General features: G+C 41.6%; 1 protein-coding gene across 1 annotated transcript in view; it reads right to left on the bottom strand.

The window, feature by feature from the left end:
- Positions 1 to 2,734: 2,734 nt before the first annotated feature.
- Positions 2,735 to 22,886, bottom strand: part of LOC307174334 (major histocompatibility complex class I-related gene protein-like) — a gene marked incomplete at its 3' end in the record, with an annotated part of 55,354 nt that continues 35,202 nt past the window's right edge. The window contains exons 2-4 of the mRNA XM_079898095.1: positions 3,685 to 3,942; positions 3,202 to 3,480; positions 2,735 to 3,033 (exon numbers count right to left, since the gene is read on the bottom strand). Coding sequence (XP_079754221.1) covers positions 2,735 to 3,033; positions 3,202 to 3,480; positions 3,685 to 3,942 — 836 coding nt within the window. The remainder of the gene's footprint in view (positions 3,034 to 3,201; positions 3,481 to 3,684; positions 3,943 to 22,886) is intronic.

Below are 22,886 nucleotides of genomic sequence, written 5' to 3'. Positions count from 1 at the left end.
AAGATTAACAAATAGGCCTATACAGTAGCCTAACAAATGTTTAGTTTAGTTTCAGACACAGTTGAGCTAACAAACAACAGCACAGTCTGAAACAGGTGTAGGCTGAAGCTCTTGCTTATAATGCCTACCTTTTTAAAACATCTCATATTTTAATAAAAAATAAAAATAATTATTGTCTTACATCATTATAATGTTGACAAACAAATATAAACAGAATACAAAAACATTAGTATTTCCTGTGCAATACCATTGCACAATCCAAATACAACAAAAGCAGCTTGTTCATTTAACATTCTTTAAATGGTTTCATATAGTTTCAGTGCATTCTTTTTTAAATAGTTTCTTTAACTTATTAAGTGCCCCACATATTTTTTTTTAGTTCCTCATGACAGCTATTCCATATATTTACACCTTTAACTGAAATACAATGGTATTTTGCATTGGTCCTATGTTCTTTTTGAATTGTACAAGTTCCCCTTAAGTCATGTTGGCATTCTCTTTCTGTGAACAACCCTTGGATACTTTCTGGCAATTGATGATTTTTTACTTTGTACATGATCTGTAATGTTTTTAGTTGTTTTGCATGATTAGTTAATGTTAGTTAATATGAATAATAAACAAATAAACCTCATTGTAAAGTGTAGGCCTACTATGAAATCAAAGATATAAATTCCTTACAATTTAGAGCTGGACATGGACTTTTCCTTGGACATGAAATTTCCTTTCACTAGATGCATTTCCCCAAGCTAATTACACTTGCTATGGCCTGGACAAAAACGAATGACATTGTCAGACTCAGAATGCGGCTGAAATTGAGTTATACTATTATGATTGTTAAGCATAACTCACATGCTGCCGCAACTTTTACAGTAGCATGGTAGGATAAATGTAACTTTTCCGTATTAGCTTAATATTACCTGCTGCCCGTGCAGTTTGAAGACTCGCGGCGAACGGCTTACATAGCGCTGAAAAAAAGAACTCCGCCTACTGCCACTTCACCTCCGCCAAATGCTTCCGCCAAAAAAATAATATTTAATATTTGTTTGTATTATTATTGTTCGTGGCAATGGTGTATAAGTGTATTGTTATTTATTATAATATTTATTTTAATAATAATTATTATTTACATTTATCAGAGAGGGGCACAATACATTTTGAGACAAAAGGGGCAGGGGCTTGAGCCCCCCCGGCCCCCCCCCCCCCCCCTGTGCACGCCACTGATTATATCGGTGATAATATTTTCTAAATACTTGGATGTAAACCAATAATCAATCCTAGACTGCCTTGATGATGAATTATTACTCCAAGTAAAGGATACTTGTGATGAGATTTTCTACATGCATCAAGAAAAAACTCCTCCTCTCTCTTGAAGCTCATGAATTCTCAGATTCCACCTGTGCGAATAACCTACCAACAAGGTTAGTCATCTCTCTTGCTCCTTAACAGCTTGTTTCAGTTGATATTCTGCATGAGTAACTCAGTCTTTCAAGGCATTGATGACGGTGCAAATAAACTCAATTGTTTCCTTTAGTTTGGGGATTTGTTTCATGACTTTCATTTCATTAAATATGCTTGAGTTTCTTTCCACCAGCTTCTCCAGTACATCTGAACGTTCTGCACCAGCCGAGAAAGTTCTGAGATCTGTGCGAGGATGATCGTTGTGTGTCAATGCTGCACTGCTTGAGGGCTCGAGACATGGAGTTTCAGGGAGAAATGGAAATTCTTCCTCCACTAGTATAAATTAATCCAGATCAGTGTCTTGTTTGAGATAATCATGCAAGTTGTCTGAAATCAGATCACTGGAAGGGATCTTCATAAAAGTTTCTGCCACCTGAATCCTGCTGCTAGTTTTGCTAGCAGTGTTACCATTTACGCTTTGGTTGGACTTTCCAGTCTTCTTTCTAGCACTTTTCCTTTTTTCAGATCCACCCATTGTTGTGTCCGACGAATCACTGTGATATTAGAGTTAGCTATCTTCCAAAGTCTTCTTTGCAACAATGTTACAAGTCAATTTAAGTATTTGGGAATGCAGAGCTGATCAAAACACGTGCAATCAAGGAGCCATCTTGGAACCTTCCCGAAATGCTAATTTTCCCATGTGTTGTCTTGATTTTTTAATTTAATGCATTACATAGACTACATTTTCATCTTGCGTGGAGGCTGAAATCAATAAAACATTCCTTTGGTTCCATTTCTAGACATTTTCCAAAATTAAACTTAAAATGAACATATTGCTGACTTCATTTAAAACATAGTATACTCACATGGAGTTGGGGAGTATTTATTCAGTGACGTCTCAGAGCCTTGTCCTGAATAAGATGAAATAAACCAGAATAAAAAGTCACAAATCACAAAACTGAATACTGTAAACATTGAAAGAGCCTCTTCTAAAGGAACATGATGTTTAGTTTAATTTTCTAATTGAGCATCAAACGTAGTGAACTGGACTGTAAAACATTTACCAGCAGCACGTCTCTTCCTCCATATGATGAGTGCAGTTATGAGAACAGCCACACACATTAACACCAGCACACTGATAACTACAGACAGAATGACAGATCCTCCTGGGTCATATTTATCTGTATCTGAAATTGTGGTGAATAAAAAAAAAGAAAAAAAGAAAATAAATACAAAAGCTAAAGATATGTACTGAAATAGTTTTTATTATTATTAAATCTATGTAGTTGATATCAAAAAGGGCATTTTGTTTGTTTGCTTGCTGGTTTGGGCATTTTTATTTACCAAATATAATGTTCAGTTTGTTCTCCAGATTGAGGTGCTTCATTGTACATTTGTATTTATGTCCTTCACGTAGTTCTTCATCGCTGATCATTAAACTCTTCCTCATCTGGTAAGTTCCGTCTCCGTTGGGAAGAATCTGTCCTCCTGTGATCTGGTCATCATCCACAGGCTGATCGTCTCTGAACAGGGTCAGGTTAATGTGACGGGGGTAAAAGCCAGTGGCCAGACAGCTGATCTGAAGCCCTTGAGAGTCTGGGAGTTTCTTCCTCATGAGTCTGACTCTGGGTTTCACTACAGAGAATAATGAGAAGTGTTACTGTTGTTATTTATTTATGGTTCTCATGTTTCACAACGCATTCAGAGGCACGCATTTTCTGTCAGTACTGCTGTCATATTTTGTTGATTATACTTTTTTTTCTATCTTAATTATACTGAAGTTAATCAGGTTGATTATCTCACCTTTTCTCATCACATTGTTCTTTTCCAAATACAGGTACCTCTGCAAAGTTTTAATGCAAATAGGATGATAAACATGTTCATATAGAAACTGTATTTGAAGCTTTTCTACTTGGTCCCATGATATTATCCATGGCTTTTTCAAATGGATATTGTTTTTTTCCAAGTAATAGGATAACTCCTCCATACATTGCCCATCAAAAGCATCCCAGGAATGAAGTGGACCTGGTTTATCATCATTCAACAGTTCACATCCAGCAAGTCTCTGAAACACACGTACACCTTCAAATAAAAGAAACAAATATTTTTATTAGTCCTCACTCTGACACTGACACAATATAAAATATAGTGAACTGAAAATGAATATTCTGGACTCTATGATTACCCTCTTAAAGTCTTACATCGAATTTTTAAATAAAATTAATAAAACACATACTACATCTGTTATTAAATGATTTGTTAATGATGATAATGTTTAGTTCTCACCATTTGTGTGATTGAGGTGTTCATTAGCATAAAAATCCCGAGTTTTCATGCTATTATACATGTCTTGAAATACAACACCAGCATCACTTTGCTCCTCATCATAGTATTTTGAATCACTCTTAGTGCGATAGACAGGTTTCCATGTGGTTGAGTCATAATATGCTATTTCCAGATCATCCAACATCAGCACAACACTGAACTCAGGAAATGGTGTCTGTCCAACTATATATGTTGCCAAAGCCATCAGTGAGTGAGAACCTGTGGATACACAAGGACGAGAAATATTAGTACAGAATAGATTAGTCAAATTAGACCATAATTCAATTCAATTCAATTCAAAAACTTTAGACCATATTTAGACCATGACATATGACTATACATTCCATTTCAGACTTATCTTCCTCTTGCATTATAACTGAAGAAGAAATTTTATCTTTAAGATGTGTGTGACCATCATATGGCAATAAAAGAGTGTTGGTACGTGAAAGGAGATCAAGGATAAAATATGATGAACAAGTCTCATAATGTTCCACATATGGTTGAAAACACCATCACTGGCCTAGAGACATTCTGAGAGTTGAGTCTATAAAAGAGGAAAGATGCCCTCCCCTCACTGTCACTCTGTTTGACTGTATGACTGCTGACCTTTTCTTGCAAGAAAATAAACCTCAAAGACAATTAGTGTAGGCCTATTTATCTCTTATTCAGAATTGTTTGTTTATTTGCCACAACGATATACATGTGATATATTAAATCAGTACACAGTATTTATAAATTGTAAAGTTAATTAGAAAAGTTGTCATCCACATTAAAATATTCGAGAAGTAAGGTTCCTCTGTTAAGAACCTTGTAGGCTACTTGATGTGGAACAGTGAAACAGAGAAGCAAAAATAGGCAGGATGAATCAAGAGAGATTTGGATGGTGGATGCAGCATTATTAACCATGCTGAAAATGGGTGAAAGAATATATAAACAATATTAACAGGCAATGTTGTAGCAGAGACCAGCTAATTTGAGTCAGAGTCCAGGGGCCTCATTTATAAAACTTGTAGGATTTGCGTCAGAAGTGCGCACGCACATCCTACGCAGTTTTCCCTTAATAAATCACAATCAATTCTAAATGTAGCGCAGCTTTTGCGGCTTCATGTCATGCCCATAGTTGCCCATAAATAGTCCGTGAAACGCCCACAAGTTAATATTCATCGATTGCGAAATCATGCCAAACACAGAGAGGAAAACGACACTCGGTTACTAACGTAACCTCGGTTCTCTCTAGAGAGGGAACGAGTGTTGCGTAAGTTTAGCTTACGCTACAGGAAAACTCCTTTTCTCGAGAATATTGAAGCAAAAAATTATCCTTAAAGGGTCATTTCACCCGTGGAGACATGAATGTGTATTGAAAGTGGGTCATTTATGTAGAAGAAATGTGAAATTATTTTTGAATTTGGAGCTTTCTAGACTGAGAAAAGCCAGAAAATGTATTTTTGGCTTATGTGGATGAAAGACAACAACTCCCAGAATGCACTTGCTTCGCTGCCCTACAAGGCCACTCCCAAGCCACGCCTACCGGTAAGACAGCGCTGCGCAGTTGAAAACAAAAACATCAAGGCAAGGCTAGGCTACGAGTGAGTCTCCGTGACGAGTTTGCCCAAAATGTCCGGGATTCGGCTTTTGCGTTCTACAGTCGCCATTCATCATGTTTACTGTGGCGAGCAGGACGAGGCTGAGGGGCGCGGGAGAACGGCGCGAGGCCGGTGGCGTGATTACTGACGACCGACACCTGTGAGGCACTGTTCTCGTATCTCGCACGGAGGAGCAGGTATTTTCTTAGCAATGGTAAAACACACATCAACCGATCACGCCACCGGCCTCGCGTCTTTCTCCCACGGCGCTAGCCTGGTCCTGCTCCCTGTATTACTGTGATTACTGATGAGCGCGCCTGTGAGATGCACCGGTCTCATGGGCTATCTCTCACGGAGGTGCGGGTATTTTCTTAGCAATGTTAAAACGCAAATCAACCGATCACTTGTTTAGCATTCATGTAAACATTACATTCAGATTCACCAATCGGGGTGAATTCAGTTAGATTGAAACAAAAGGTGAGCATGTAAACAATGGATGGCGACCGCAGAAAGCAAAAGCTGAATCCCGGACATTTTTGTCGATCTCGACGGCCGGACATGTCCGGGAAATAGAGTATGGTAACCCCAACTACTCAGCTTTCTTCGTCCCTGTTTTCTGCAGGTTTCTGCCGTTGAAATCAAACGCACTCGCACTGATCTGTGATAGGTCTGTTAGCGCATTAGGTCCAACCCCCTATGGGCGGGTTTGAAAGGGTGGATCTAGTGCTTGTAGTCTTAACAGAAATCCCCCCCTCTTACACTTCCTCCTACAATGACGCAAAATGACGATTTTTGCGTCATTGTAGGAGGAAGTGTAAAGAGGTAAATACAGATTTCTCTCGTCTCGGGGGAAAATGAAAAAATGTTGCATGACCATTCAATAGTATGACTGGGTTTCTAACAATGCAAAGCTTAATGCAAATGGGTGAAGTGTCCCTTTAATTTTTAATAATTTAAAACGCATTTGCTGCAGCCAGCAGACCTATTGCGCGCCTATTGGCTGCTCTGCGGCAACTGCTGCAACCTATCATTGCGTCTGTCATGACTTCAGCGCCAATGGGAAGCTCTCCCTGCGCTACGTCATGGCACGCCAAAATGGGTGTGGCCTAGGCCTATAAATACCCATCGCCCAGGTTGCACTATGATTTCAGTCAACTGGAAGCTAAACCATAACGCAGCACAAGCACGGCAGGTTACGCAACACTCGTTCCCTCTCTAGAGAGAACCGAGGTTACGTTAGTAACCGAGTGTCGTTCTCTTACGAGAGTACTCTTGTGTTGCGTAACTTTAGCTTACGCTACGGGAACCCCATGTAAAACGCAGTGCGTGCTAAGATTCCAACACTAATGTCCCAAGGGTAGCTTGCTCATGTATTATGGCTCATGTATAAGTGGAATAGACGCATAGCAGCAGAACGGGGCGGGACAACTCGGTACTATAAAGATAAGTGCTTACACGTATATACAGTTAAGGCAATAAATCAGCCTTGAAACTGCATAGGCCCACAGGACGTTGCAAACATATCAACAGTCGGGTAGACATTGTTAATATAGCATAATCAGACTGAGAACAGCCTAGCCTGTAAGGCAGGCACTTCTAGGTTATAGAACCTTACAAATGTAGACAGGGAGGCCCAGCCTGCTGCCATACAGATGTCTTGAAGTGAGACCCCACTTGTCCAGGCCCACGACGAGGCCATGCCCCTAACGCCCAAGGGGCAATCCAGGCCCATGGAAGCGTAAGCTGACACAATAGCGTCTACTATCCATCTGGACAGGGTCTGTTTCGAGATGGCTAGCCCTTTAACGCGGCCACCAAAAGAAACGAAAAGCTGCTTTGTCTGCCTGAAGACAGCAGAACGTTCCACATAAATCCTCAAGGCCCTCACTGGGCAAAGGAAATTAACCCCAACCTCACTGTCGGATGCAGGGAGGGCTGACAGGGAAATAACTTGCGCTCTAAACGGAGTCGCAAGCACCTTCAGGACGTAGCCATGTCTTGGTTTGAGGATGACCTTAGAGTCATTAGGCCCAAATTCCAGACACGTAGCACTCACCAAGAGCGCGTGTAGGTCGCCCACCCGTTTTACTGAGGCCAATGCCAGCAGAAAAGCTGTTTTGAAGGAAAGGTATTTTAGCTCCACCGCATGTAATGATTCAAATGGGCCGCCTTTCATGGCCTCTAGGACCGTAGAAAGGTCCCAAACTGGAACCGAGGGGCAGGGCCGGCCCTGGCCAATTTGCTGCCCTAGGCAAGATTTCACCTGGTGCCCCTGGAATTTTGTTCATAAACTTACACAGAAACAAACTGCACAGCTTTGTCTTGTTTTTCTTTATTTTGAAAATATTTTGGAAACACACACACAAACGTATTATAGATACAATATAAATATGTTTATATTATATTTTGTTATTGCAAAAAAAAACTATATTACAGAAACATTGCTTTCCTTGCCTTTCTTACAGCATATGTAACATTCCAAAAATTATAAATAAGAGCATTGCACAATAAATAAATAACTATATACAAACTTGAATGAACTATGCAAATGTATAGCAAATGTTCTACAGTCTTACTCGCCTTGCCTTTCTAGCAGCAAAGTCATCTATGATATCATCATAAGACAGCTGTTGTGAGACCACATGATTTATGCTAATGACTGAAAGTCCACTGAGACGTTCTTGAGCAATTGTAGATCTCAGGTAGTTTTTAATCAGTTTGAGCTTAGAGAAGCTCCTTTCAGCAGCAGCGACTGTCACAGGTAGAGTGGCAGAGATTCTCAGAGCGACCCACATATTGGGGAAAATTTCCATCAGCTTCTTCTCATGCAGGAAAGTCAGGAGCTCAATGTTTGTCATATTTTTTGATGGCAGATGTGGAAAGTTTTGCATTTCTAATACAAGTTCTCTGCCATCAATGTCTGGCTGTCCATCATGGCTTAAAGCTGTGCTCAGGGTTTGACAGTGCTCTAACAACTCTTCTTTGGACATGTTGGGAAAGTTGAGGAGAACTCCAAATTTGTCATTCACCTCCCCCAGGGTCTGAAATCTCTCATCTAGTGAAGAGAGGGCTGTATCCACGACTACATTAAAAAAATGTGTTTCCAATTTTTTAAGTGCATCACCAATAGGCTCATCTGGAGCCTCGTAACCAAAGTGCCTTTTTGTGGTTCTCAACCGCTTTTGTTTGATTACAGCTTCCACGTTCATCTCCTCACACATTTCCTTGGCTGTTGCCTGTGCACTAGAAAATCCAGTATTTCTGTAGCCGTCAAGAGATTCCCTGTTTTTTTTTTCAGCATGTCAACTGCCACATCTAGCTGCATGGATGGTGATTGCATCTGTTTACTCACATGCTGGATCTTGTTGAGAATATCATACCAAATGACTGTGCAAATAGAGAAGCGGTAGGATCCAATCTCCTCAGCCAAAGACTGGGCTTCAACTTTCACAACAGGGTCTTGAGTAGTTTCCCTCACCTCCAGAAGAGCATCTCTGACTTGCCCAGCCTGGTACCTTACTGCCTGGATGCTGTCTATCCTGCTTTCCCACCTGGTCTCTGACCATGATTTCAGGGTGGTTTTGACGTGTTTCAGGAGGATATCCCATCTATGGGTGGAGGCTGAGAAGAGTTTGAACAATTTTGCTACATATCCAAAGTAGCCAATGGCATCTGGTGAGCTCTTAGCAGCATCAGCTACCACCAAATTTAAGGAGTGGGCACCACATGGGACAAAAAAGGCCCTTGAGTTCAGTTGAAGCAGCCTAGCCTGAACACCTTTATTCTTTCCCTTCATGTTGGCACCATTATCGTAGGATTGTCCTCTGCAGTCCTCAAAGGGGATGTTCAGCTCCTCTAGTCTTTTGAGGATGAGAGCAGACAAACTTTCCTCGGTTGACTCCTCTGCTACAAGAAAGCCCATGAAATGTTCTTTAATTTGTGGCAATTCTTCTTCCAGTGAAACAATCCTGACAATCACAGAGAGCTGTTCTTTATGACTCAGATCAGGGGTGCAATCTAAAATGATGGAGAAATACTTTGAGGTCTTGATCTCTTCCAATATTTTTTCCAGTATTTTTGTGCTTATTGAGTCTATGAGTTCATTTTGGATTCTTTTGCCCAGGTAATGTGTGTGACTTCCAGCTCCACTTTCCACCCTACCAACATGCTGCTTCATTATTGGGTCAAATTTGGCCATTAGCTCCACCTCTTTAAGAAAATTGCCATTGTCTGGTTTGTTTAATGTGTCTGTGGATCCCCTTAAAGCAATGTTTCTTTCAGCTAAGGACTGAATTATTGCCACCAGTCTGGTAAGCACCTCTCGCCACCTGTTTCTCTCTGCCTCAGCGAGTGCCATCTCTTGCTTATCTATGGTCAACCCTTTTGCAAGACGAACCTCTAATTCCTTCCATGTTGCCATGTTTGTATTGTGCTCATGGCTATCCTCATGGACCTTGAGCAAGTGGCTTGCATTTTTCCAGTCCTTTAGTCCTTCTTTAATCAATTTGAAATCTTTCTGAGAAAAGATTTTGCAACAGAAGCAGTACAAACTGTCCTTCTTTTTTGAGTACATTAGCCAGCTTCTTTTGATTTTTTCTCCATTGACTAAGACTCTATTAAAATAGTCATGATGACATCTTCTCCCGTCTTTTTGTTTCGGAAATGTGAAAAAATTGCTTTTTATATGATATGGTCCTCTGAGGACAAACTCTGTTCTTACCTTCTCAATTAAAACAGATGGCCAGTCAGCAGGGTCTAATGGTGCAGCCTTTTTGTAAACTGATGCTGAATCGCTGGGCGGTGCTGAAGTGGAGGGAAGAGATGTGCTTGATGCTGAATCGCTGGGCGGTGCTGAAGTGGAGGGAAGAGATGTGCTTGATGCTGAATCGCTGGGCGGTGCTGAAGTGGAGGGAAGAGATGTGCTTGATGCTGAATCACTGGGTGGTGCTGAAGTGGAGATGTCTGCAACAGGTGGCCCAGGATTTGCAGGGACGGGGTTCAGATATTTCAAAAGTGCATCTGAAGAGAGAAGAGGAGGATTATATGTGACCATTGGGTGTTACATTTTATTATTAAAAAGCTGATGATAGTGAAACTATAAAAATATGGCAGCACCTAAACCACATTATAGCTTAAACACACAAACAGCAAGAATAATTACATCTGGTATTCATGCACAAAACTCTATTCATTGAGCACTTCTCTAGCATACAGTAGTTACATTTTCTAAATTAATTTTGAAAGTGTTTGTTTTCCAGTATATCTGGCATGGCAGCAATGTCCTACTAACTACACTTTCTGATGTTATAACCATGAAACAGAGGAGAAACGTAAATCTTTATTTAAATTGAATTTTAATGTTGCTATTTTTAATAAATCCATATATATAATACATTTATATAACAACATTTTATGTAGGACTCATTTTAAATAAAGATTTACGTTTATATAGCAACATTTTATGTAGAACTCATTTTAAATAAAGATTTATATATATATATATATATATATATATATATATATATATAACATTACTAATTTAGCCAATTCAAATAAAAATACCATAAAATACTGCACAAGTTCAACTAACTATGTCATAAGCTAATTCAAATTAGCGAACGTTACAGGCATCGTTGAACTAACTTAATGCAACATAGATAAACTGATCATCATTACCTACCTCTGTCTTTTTCGCGTTTTTCTTCCTCTTCTCTTCTTTTTTTTCTTCCCTGGGCACCAGATGGCTTCGGTCTTTTTGACATAATGACAACTTATCAGTGTCAGTGAATTCGGCCATCTGTCACTCACAATCACACACAGGTAGCGGATGTTTTTTTTTTTTTTTCAGCAGGGCGGGGGCGGGGGAGATTGATGCGTCACTCAGTCGGACCGGGGTGGATCGGGATTCGGGAAAGCAATGTTGTAGTTTTGTCTTTATGGGACGATTGCTTTTTTTAATCCACAATATTTAAGTTGTATTGGTAATAAAAAATAAAATAAAAAATATATTCATAAAAATAATAATTTGGGCGCACGGGCGCCCCAAGAGGTGGGCGGCGCCCTTAGCATTTGCCTATTCCGCCTATGCCCAGGGCCGGCCCTGCCGAGGGGGGCCGAGGAGGGTTCAGCCTCCTAGCTCGCCTGAGGAAACGGATTATGAGGTCATTCTTTCCCAGCGACTGGCCATTTACAGGCTTCGTAAATTCTGCTATGGCCGCCACATACACCTTGAGTGTGGATGGGGTTCTCCCACTGTCCAACAGCTCTTGCAAAAAGAAAAAAGCACCACCGTTACCTCACAATCTAGCGGGTCCAATTCATGAGCTGAACACTGACCATTTAGACGCGTAGAGCCATCTAGTACACAGAGCTCTAGCCTGTGTGATCGTGTTCATCACTCCCTCTGGGAGGTGAAATGGTAATAATTGATCGTCCACACATGTATGGCCCACAGCTCGGGGTATGGGTGCCAAATTGCGCCCTCGGCCTGAGACAACAGGTCCTTCCTCAGCGGAATCGGCCATGGAGCTGTGCTCCCCAGTTCCATCAACTCTGGGAACCAAACTTAATTCTCCCAGAGCGGGGCTACCAGGATTATTGAGCATTTGCACTCCCTGACTCGCTTGATTACCTGTGGTAACAAGGCAACCGGGGGAAATGCGAGGGCGTCTGGGCCAGTCTAGGGCCAGCGCGTCCCTTTCTTTTGAAAAGAACACTGGGCAATGAGCGTTGGCTTGTGACGCAAATAGGTCTACCTCCGCTCTGCCAAAGGTGTCCCAGATGTTTTGTACCACCAGGGGATGCAAGGACCATTCCCCTCGGGGAAGTTTGGCCCTGGACAACATGTCTGGGCCCACGTTCAGGACACCCGGGAAATGCGCCGCTCTCAGCGAGCACAGATTGTGCTGGGCCCATATAAGGAGGCGTTTTGCTCTTGCAAGAAGGCTCTGGGACCTGAGGCCGCCCTGGCGGTTTATGTAAGACACCACTGACATGTTGTCTGTTCTGACTAGAACGTGGTGGTTCCTCAACACAGGGAGGAAAAACTGTAGGGCATTCTGACCGCTTTCATCTCTTGACAGTTTATGGGTAGACAATTCTGTCTGACCACAGGCCCATTGATGGCCTCCCTTCGTAAAGGGCGCCCCAACCCATGTTGGAGGCATCTGTCGAGACTACTTTGACTTTTGAGGCTATGCCCAAGTTCACACCGGACTGGAACCAGTCGGCCCTCCTCCACGGTTTCAGCGCTGCTGCACATGTCTGATTCACCGTGAGACGAAGCAGACCTGATGTCCACGCTCGCGCTGGAACACGCTGCCTCAGCCACAGCTGAAAAGGGCGCATGTACAGCAGACCCAGCCGCAGCACCGTCGAGGCTGAGGCCATAAGACCCATCATCCTCTGAAACACTCTGAGGGGAAAACTCCTCCCAATTATGAATGTTGCTGCTAGGCGCTGGATTACTGCCGCGCGTTCTCGCATTAGGCGCGCCAACATAGACCTGGAGTCCAACTCTATCCCCAGAAAGGACGTTTTCTGGCTGGGAGATATCCCAGTTGACTCTAAGACCCAACTGTACCAGATGGTCCAGCAATAGCGCTCTGTGAAATATCAGTTCCTCTTTCGACTGCGCTATAATCAGCCAATCATCCAAATAGTTCAGAATTCTCACGCCCCTTCGCCACTGAGCCACAGGGGGAAATGACATAAGCTTTCAGTTAGCGTGAGCATATAAGAGAGCATCATGTGAGTCACGCGGGGTAGGCACCGGCGTGGGTCGACGTAGTCATGGTGTCGCTTTCCGGGCAGCCGCCCTGGGAAAGCGCGTGCACTTGGAACGAGGCATTCGAATCAACGCCTCGGCTCTTTTAGCGGATAACGTGTGTGTCGCGGTGGCGAACACACACGGAAGCGAGTAAAAAGGATATGGGCGCCATATAACGCAGCAGGCATGGCGAATGAAGGCGGCGATAATCCAGCCGGCGTCCTCTAGCTCGAGCTCGTCACGCTGGGTGCTGTTCGATGGCGCAGCTTCTCTTCTCAGAAGATCCAGCGAAGTGAGTCACTCGCTGAAAGGAGACGAAATAGTGCAACCTGGGCGATGGGTATTTTTTGCCTAGGCCACACCCATTTTGGCGGGTCATGATGTAGCGCAGGGAGAGCTTCCCATTGGCGCTGAAGTCATGACAGACGCAATGATAGGTTGCAGTAGATGCCGCAGAGCAGCCAATAGGCGCGCGAGCTGCCTCGCCTAGGTCTGCTGGCTGCAGAAAATGTGTTATAAATTATTAAAAATTAAGGATAATTTTTTGCTTCAATATTCTCGAGAAAAGGAGTTTTCCTGTAGCGTAAGCTAAACTTACGCAACACGAGAGTACTCTCATAAGAGAACCAAGAAACGTAACTTCATTCAACTAAGAGCGCAAGATCAGCCATTGTGCGTCATTACGCATTGTGATGGCATCATGGCATTTTATTACCATCCATTTGATTGCATCTGACAAGCTACAGATGTGTTATGAGGATGAATTGCATAACATGCCAATATTATTGCAGAACATATTTCACTTTTCTTTTTACAATTATGTGTTAATTTGCATTTCTGTTGTAATCTTCGTTTGATTTTGTTTGTTTTACACTGCAGATCGATCAAACAGGTGTTCGTGTAGGCTGTTAATTGTAAGACTTGCTTTGTGAAGTCTTCATGTTATTTATGAGAGGCAGTATTGCCATTTCTTTTACACAACGGTCTACAGTTTCACACACTTTCACACAGACAGACACATTATTATAACCTAAGATCTTCCTAAACTTCCTAACTCAATATTTCTCCTTTTCTGTATGTCACAAAAAATAAAACAAAAAAGATATTCAAAATCTGAAAAACGATCCAACATTCACTGACAAATAGGAAAATTGCAACGTTAAAGGGATAGGTCACCCAAATATAAACTCTGTTTACATTTAGGCTACTCACCCTCCAAACTTGTATGAGTTTCAAAAGAAGATATTAAAAAAAAACATCTGATCATTTTAATTATATTTAATATTAATTATATTTAATATATTTAATTTTAACTATAAATAATAAATTACAATAGAATAATAAATGATACATTGCCATCCTACTGTAAACAACTGTTAGCTAAACATCACAATTAGATAAGGGAATACAGTCAATCACATTCATGCTGACCTTAGCTATTTAAACAGAGTCTATAGGTTTATATATAGACAAACACTAAAAACCATTTGCTACCATTGACATCAAGGTTTTTTTTTTTTTTTTAATGAAACAAAAAGTAGTATTTACCTTATTTTTAAGATCATTTGTAAATGTGTCTGGTATCATCCGCTTTCAGTTATTTTTAACTGTACAACAGCTCGTTTTGTGGTTTAATATTGCAAACTGGTAGGGGAGAGTGGGGCACAACCTAACGCTTTTTGACTTTCTCAGTTTGTGTAAATCTACTTAGGGTTCAGAGTTTTTATTTTTTCACACATTAATTTCACACATGTTTAGTACAATTATGTGGTTTTGTTTTATTAATACAGTGTATAAGTTTTTCTTGATATACCCCTAAAGAATGGAAGTGAAATGTGACAACATGCCCCATAGGTTAGGTACATTGTAACATGTGAGGGGCACATTGTAACATGACCATATGACAGCTTAAAATGATATCTGATCTAATCCCCCCCCCCCAAAAAAAAAAATCTAAACACACAACACCTCTCCTTGAACTGGGGTGGGGGGTCGGAGTCGGGGGTTTTGAGTACCCGATTGTGCATGAGGTTGAGAGGTACCGACTAGAGATAGGCCGAACGGCAGTGCAGAGCACCCAGCACTCTTAGCGTCTCTGAGAGGGGTGCTGGAAAGTGCTCCGACTGGGGACTCCGTCGTTCTACTGGGGGGACTTCAACGCCCACGTGGGCAGCGACAGTGACACCTGGAGGGACGTGATTGGGAGGAACGGCCCCCCTGATCTGAACCCGAGCGGTGTTCTGTTATTGGACTTCTGTGCTAGTTACAGCTTGTCCACAACGAACACCATGTTCAAGCATAAGGTTGTCCATCAGTGCACGTGGCACCAGGACACCCTAGGCCGGAGGTCGATGATCGACTTTGTGGTGGTGAGTTGGAGCCGATGGCGGGGGAGGAAGCTGGACAGACTCGGCGGACCCAAATGTACTGTGAGGGTCTGTTGGGAACGTTTGGCCGATTCCCCTGCCAGAGAGATCTCGTGGAAGGAATACTTCGATGATCTCCTCAATCCCACCGACACGTCTTCCATTGAGGAAGCAGAGGCCGAGGGCTCGGAAGTGGACTCGTCCATCACCCAAACTGAAGTCACCGAAGTAGTCAAGAGACTCCTTGGTGGCAAAGCACCGGGGGTGGATGAGATCTGCCCTGATTACCTCAAGTCTCTTGATGTTGTGGGGCTGTCTTGGCTGACACATCTCTGCAATCGCGTGGCGGTCGGGGACAGTACCTTTGGGCTGGCAGACCAGGGTGGTGGTCCCTCTTTTTAAGAAGGGGGACCGGAGGGTGTGTTCCAACTACAGGGGGATCACACTTCTCAGCCTCCCCAGGAAAGTCTATGCCAGGGTACTGGAGAGGAGAATTCAGCCGATAGTAGAACCCTGGATTCAAGAGGAACAGTGCAGTTTTCGTCCCGGTCGTGGAACACTGGACCAGCTCTATACCCTCTCCAGGGTGCTGGAGGGTTCATGGGAGTTTGCCCAACCAATCCACATGTGCTTTGTGGATTTGGAGAAGGCATTCGACTGTGTCCCTTGCGGCGTCCTGTGGAGGGTGCTCTGGGAGTATGGGGTATGGGGCCCTTTGCTAAGGGCTGTCCGGTCACTGTGCGACCGGAGCAGGAGCTTGGTTCACATTGCCGGCAGTAAGTCAGACTTGTTCCCGGTGCATGTTGGACTCTGGCAGGGCTACCCTTTGTCACCGGTTCTGTTCATCATTTTTATGGACATAATTTCTAGGCACAGCCTGGGGCCGGAGGGTGTCAGGTTTGGGGACCACACGATTTCGTCTCTGCTTTTTGCGGATGATGTTGTCGTGTTGGCCCCATCAGACCAGGACCTTCAGCATGCACTGGGACGGTTTGCAGCCGAGTGTGAAGCAGCTGGCATGAGAATCAGCACCTCCAAATTCGAGGCCATGGTTCTCAGTCAGAAAAGGGTGGCTTGCCCACTTCAGGTAGGTGGAGAGTTCCTGCCTCAAGTGGAGGAGTTCAAGTATCTTGGGGTCTTGTTCACGAGTGAGGGCAGGATGGAACGGGAGATTGACAGACGGATCAGTGCAGCTTCTGCAGTAATGCGGTCGATGTACCATTCTGTTGTGGTGAAGAAGGAGCCGAGCTGCAAGGCGAAGCTCTCGATTTACATTTACATTTAGTCATTTAGCAGACGATTTTGTCCAAAGCGACTTACAAATTAGGACTAAATTAAGCGAGTCATCGTGAAGAGGCAAAAAACAATGCAAGAAGTGCTCAAAATACAAAGTTCAGACATTGTTCAGAGTAGCATAAGCCCAATAAGCGAGGATATAAAGGAAAAGGAAAGGGGTTTTATTTTTATTTTTTTTATTTTGTTAAGTGCTCATGGAAGAGAAGGGTTTTCAGTTGTCTTTTGAATGTTGCCAGGGATTCTGCATTCCGGATGAGGGTGGGGAGAGCATTCCACCAGCATGGAACTGTGAATGAGAATGTTCTGGAAAGTGATTTTGTGGCTCTCTGTGATGGAATCACGAGACGTCGCTCGTTGACCGATCGTAGGCTTCTAGTAGGGATGTTGACTTGTAGGAGTGAGTGAAAGTAGGAGGGAGCTGAGCCTGTGATAGATCTGTAAGCAAGCGCCAATGCCTTGAACTTGATGCGAGCAGCAAGAGGTAGCCAGTGCAAAGTGATGAACAGAGGAGTGACGTGGGCCCTTTTGGGCTCGTTGAAGACAAGACGAGCTGCAGCGTTCTGAATCATTTGTAGAGGTTTAGTTGCACATGATGGAAGTCCAGCCAGAAGAGCATTGCAGTAGTCAAGCCTAGATATGACCAGGGCCTGGACGAGAAGTTGTGTTGCATGCTCAGTTAGGAAAGGCCTGATCTTCCTGATGTTGTGCAGTGCAAACCTGCATGATCGAGCTGTCTTTGAAATGTGATCTGTGAAGGTCAGCTGGTCATCCAATATCACTCCAAGATTTCTGACCGACCTTGATGGGGTGATTGATGATGAATCTAGCTGGATAGTGAAGTCGTGTTGTAGAGATGGATTTGCAGGGAGGACGAGAAGCTCAGTCTTTGCCAGGTTGAGCTGCAGGTGATGTTTCTTCATCCATGTCGAGATGTCTGCCAGACAGCTTGAGATCCGTGCAGCTACTGTGGGATCATCTGGTTGAAATGAGAGGAAGAGCTGTGTTTTCTCTAAGTGGATTTACCGGTCAATCCACATTCCTCTCACCTATGGTCATGAGCTGTGGGTCATGACCAAAAGGACAAGATCCCTGATACAGGTGGCCGAAATGAGCTTTCTCCGCAGGGTGGCTGGGTGCTTCCTTAGAGAAAATATTTTCTCAATAAAATAAAATTATTAACTTTTTCATATAAAATAATGGCATTTTTTAATAATTAAAAATAAAATATTTTTTACGTTTGACAACGAACACACCGGAAAACACAGCTATACAACATAGTTCAAAACATAATAATAATTAATTATTTCTGAACATTGACTCTCAGTCTTTATTCACCTTTTTCTCAAGTTTTCTCAATAGAATTCATAAAAGTATTGAATAGAATAGCATAGTTCTAAAAGGGGCACATTGTAACACAGTATTACAACATGCCCCACCTGCACAACTGAGATTAGTGTCTTCTGCTAGTTAGCGAAGCATTAAAGAACCATATAAACTGTTAAATAACATATTGGAGAATAAAATAATATCAGATTTGAAATTTTAAATAAACACCAAATAGACGTGAAAAATTAACATAAGTCAGAAATGAACTTTTGCTATGGTTAAATACATTTTCAGTGATATATCTTCCAAAGATTATGAATTTTGGCGCAATTATTTCTCTATATAGTGTTAATATGGCAAATAGTAACACTAGTTTCGTCATGGTAGCTGGCATGTGTGGTAGTATTTGAAACAAGGGTGTTACAACTAGCCCCGCGTTAGTTTGAGCCCCGCTCTCCCCCTATTTCTTACCATAGTATATGTATTGTCGTAATTATAATTATAAGGTGATAGGAAAGCATTAAATTAACTTACCTGCACTGACAACTGTCAAGCATGACATAATATACACAATCTTGAGCATTCTTTAAATGAACGAATCCAGGTGTTATGGATAATCTCTGTAAAAAAAAAAAAATAATAAAAATAAATAAATAAAAAACACCGCGTGCACGCGCTTGTCCCTTCTGAACACGATTCCAAGTCAATGCAAAATCGGTCTTCAGAAAAAAAAAAAGAAAAAAAAAAGGTGTTTTGTAGCCTTCTTCTATGTTCTTTGATAATTGTCGTCTATAGGCTAACTTAGCTGCTTAAAGTTAAAAGACAGTGACATTTTCTTCCTCAAGACATGTTAACCCTCTTTCGTTTTACTTTGAATTTCACTTCTGTGTGGGTGGTAGGCTAGCCAACCTGAGGCGCATGATTTTGCTGTTGTGAATATTATTTATGAACCCAGTGTCAGATCGCGCGGCGTGGGTTGTGCTTGGGTCTAAGTGTTGGCGAATGGCGATAAAGCGCGATGCGGACATTGAATCCTATAGTCTACAAGAGACTTTTTGGTAATACTTTTGTAAGACTGGAAAAACTGGAAGAACTGAAAGAGAGAGCTATCTCTGACAGAACAAAGGAAATTAGATTTGAACTCACCATTTGAGATGCAAAGTCTCACCTCAGAACACATCTCTCCCCCTCTTCCCCACTCCCCCTCTTTCATACTGAGACCACATGTAATTCACCCAAAAATCCATATGGTTTAATGTGAATAGGAGAGCGGGGCATAACGCTGGGCGAGTTGTTTAGTGCTGATCTAACCAGCAGAAGACACTAGCCGGGTTTAAATCCCATTTTCACAGGCGGGGCATGTTGTAACAATGTGCCCCTATTAGAACTATGATATTCTATTCTATACTTTTATGAATTCTATTGAGAAACCATGAGAAAAAGGCAAATAAAGACGTCAATGAGAGTCAATGTTCAGAAATGATTAATTATTAATATGTTTTGAACTATGCTGTATATCTGTAATTTGCGGTGTGTCTGTTGTCAAACTCAAAAAATATATATTTTTAATTATTAAGAAAATTACATTATTTTATATGAAAAACTTGTATTTTATTGAGAAAATATTTTTTAGATTTCTTGTATATTTTTTTGATTAGATCAGATTACATTTAAGATGTAATATGGTCGTGTTACAATGTGCCCCTCACATGTTACAACGTACCCCACCTATGGGGCATGTTGTCACATTTCACTTCCAATCTCTCAGGGTAAATAAAGAAAAAAAGTATACGCTGTATAATTAATGAAACAAAACCACATAATTGTACTAGACATGTGGGAAATTAATTTGGGAAAAAATAAATACTCGGAACCCAAAGTAGGTTTACAAAAATGGAGAAAGTCAAAAAGCGTTAGGTTGTGCCCCGCTCTCCCCTAATTATCATACAGTATTACAACATGTTTGGTATCATTTGAAATGTTTCAGTGCGACTGGTACAAGTGTCTCATTCCCAAATAAGTAAAACAAAAGGTAATAAGGTTTTTAAGAGTTTAGAGATAACTGGCACACAAAGGAAGGTGGTCTAGGCAAATGGTCTCCTACTCCCAAAAGGTGTCAACTCTGAAGAAAAAGAATCTTAAGGTTTATGAATGTTGCCAAAACGAAGATAAATATATGAATAAGCTTGTGCAACCCAGGTCAGAATTGAGCTGATCAGAAAAATAAATATAATTTGCAATAATTATATTTTCACTCAAAATACTGAAAGAAGTTATGTTATCAAAGTTGTTCTGCTGCATTATGAGCATCAAAATAATTAAAATAACTATATATGATAATCAAAGCGTGACATTTGCCAAAAGATGGCACTGTAAAGTAAAAGAGATTAAAAAGTGACATCAACCTAAAATCAAATTTAAGTTAAGCTAATTAAAAATCAAATACTTATATAAAGATTAGTTATACTTATTTAGAATACTGAGAATTACTACAGCTTTTAAAGCAATAACAACATTTTGGAGAAAGCAAGAATCCCCTGTTTTAAATGATTGATTAGATTTAGTCAACATATGAAGTGATCAAAAAAGTTCATCAAAGTTGTCCTGAGACAAGAACGGGTATTGTTAAAAATTAATGTATAACTTTGATGAAAGGTTTTGATCCACTTCAAATGTTGACTAGTTTATAAAGTACAGCAGGGATAGGCAACTTCGGTCCTGGAGGGCCACTGTCCTGCAGAGTTTAGCTTCAGCCCTGATATAAACTCACCTGCCTGTATCTATCTAGTAATCCTGAAAGCATTAATTGCCTTGTTCAGGTGTGTTTAATTAGGGTTGGATCTAAACTCTGCAGGACAGTGGCCCTCCAGGACTGGAGTTGCCTATCCCTGCTATACAGGATAACATGAAATTAAGAGCAAAAGTATAAATTTTGATATGGTGTCACGGTTTTGTTTTTGGGTTTGTTCACGTCATGTTTCCTTGTCTGTCATGTGATCCCTTGTAAGTCATGTTATCCTGCCATGTGTTCCCTTGTCTGATGTGTCAGGTTGTCATTGGTTCATTGTTCACAGGTGTCCCTTGTCTAGTCATTAGGCTTGTGTGTATTTTAGCCCTCATGTTTGCCATGTGTCTTTGTCAAGTATTGTTTCCTGTAACCACTGTTTGTGAGTTCAAGTTCAAGTTCAAGTTCAAGTTCAAGTTCAAGTTTTGAGTTCTCATGCCACACCATGTTTTTGTTTATAATAAACTGCACTTGGGTTCACATTTACACTTGCCTCCGGTGGATCACTTTACAGAATACTTGACCTAAACCATGAACCAGTTGACCTCCTTCGTCTTCGTCAGGATAACCGGACCATTAAGGATTATGTCAAGGACTTTTGCAAACTCTGTCACAAGGTAGATTTTAATGACGTAGCACTCGAGGACATTTTTAGACATGGATTAGACGAACATTTGCGCTATGGACTGCCTGGGGGAAAAATTCACTTCTCACTTGAACAATTATGCCCTGTTTTTGAGCGGTTCCTCATTTACTGTGGGTTTTACCGATGAGGAACACCGCAAACCCACAGTATCATCTCAGCCTGAACCACTTCACGCCATGTCTGCCAAGTCTGAGTCTCTTCACGTCATGCCTGCCAAACCTGAGCCTCACGTCATGCCTGCCAAGCCTGAGCCACTTCAAGTCATGCCTGCCAAGCCTGAGCCACTTCACGCCTGCCAAGCCTGAGTCTCTTCACGTCAGGCCTGCCAAGTCTGAGTCTGTTCACGGCACGTCTGCCGCCAAGCCATGCCGAGCTTCCTGCACTGCCGGGTCCGCCCATGCCATGCCACAGCCCAGGTCCTCCCACGCCAGGCCACGTCCCATGTCCTGTCCCCCTGCACGGGCCTGGCCCTCCATCCCTCCCCCAAGACCGTCTCCGCTCCACCACCCTCCTGGAATTTTGTTTTTTTGGGTTTTGTTGGGTGTTGGGAGCCGCCCTTAGATGGGTTTTTGGGTTTGTTCACGTCATGTTTCCTTGTCTGTCATGTGATCCCTTGTAAGTCATGTGATCCTGCCATGTGTTCCCTTGTCTGATGTGTCAGGTTGTCATTGGTTCATTGTTTCATTGTTCACAGGTGTCCCTTGTCTAGTCATTAGTCTTGTGTGTATTTTAGCCCTCATGTTTGCCATGTGTCTTTGTCAAGTATTGTTCCCTGTAACCACTGTTTGAGTTCTGTTCAAGTTCATGTCTTGTTTTGAGTTGTCATGCCACGCCATGTTTGTTTCATGTTTGGTTTTGTTTATAATAAACTGCACTTGGGTTCTCATTTACACTTGCCTCCAGTGGATCACTTTACATATGGGCACCTCTTAAATCAAAGAATATTCTAAATAAATTAATATTACATGAATTATCTTTTATTTAGGCATAACCCTCCCTCCCTTTTAATTTACCTATTTATTATTGTTAGTATTATTAGTTTAAATAATATTACTTGAATTCCATATTAGGAATTGTGTAATTATAATAGTTTGATATAAATATGAGAATGTTAATTTTTTTTTAAATTTATTCTTTCTTTTTTTTCCTTTTTTCGTATGTAAAAGCGTCTAACTATGTACTTTATTGGTTATTTTTTTAATTGTGTGTTTTTTGATGTGTTGGTGGTGGGTATTGTCACAAAATGGTAAAAAAGAAAGGAAAACAAAGAAGGAAAAATAAGGAACAATTATTGGGGAAAATATGTCTTTAAATGAAATGTCCAATTTTATATTTGTGTTTAAATTGAAAGACAAAGTATATTAAATATATTGTAATGGGGTAAATCAAATGT

Source organism: Squalius cephalus, assembly GCF_949319135.1.
Source record: "Squalius cephalus genome assembly, chromosome: 16".
Lineage (NCBI taxonomy): Eukaryota > Metazoa > Chordata > Actinopteri > Cypriniformes > Leuciscidae > Squalius > Squalius cephalus.
Note: the sequence above shows the minus strand (reverse complement) of the source record. Positions and strands in the feature narration are given on the sequence as shown.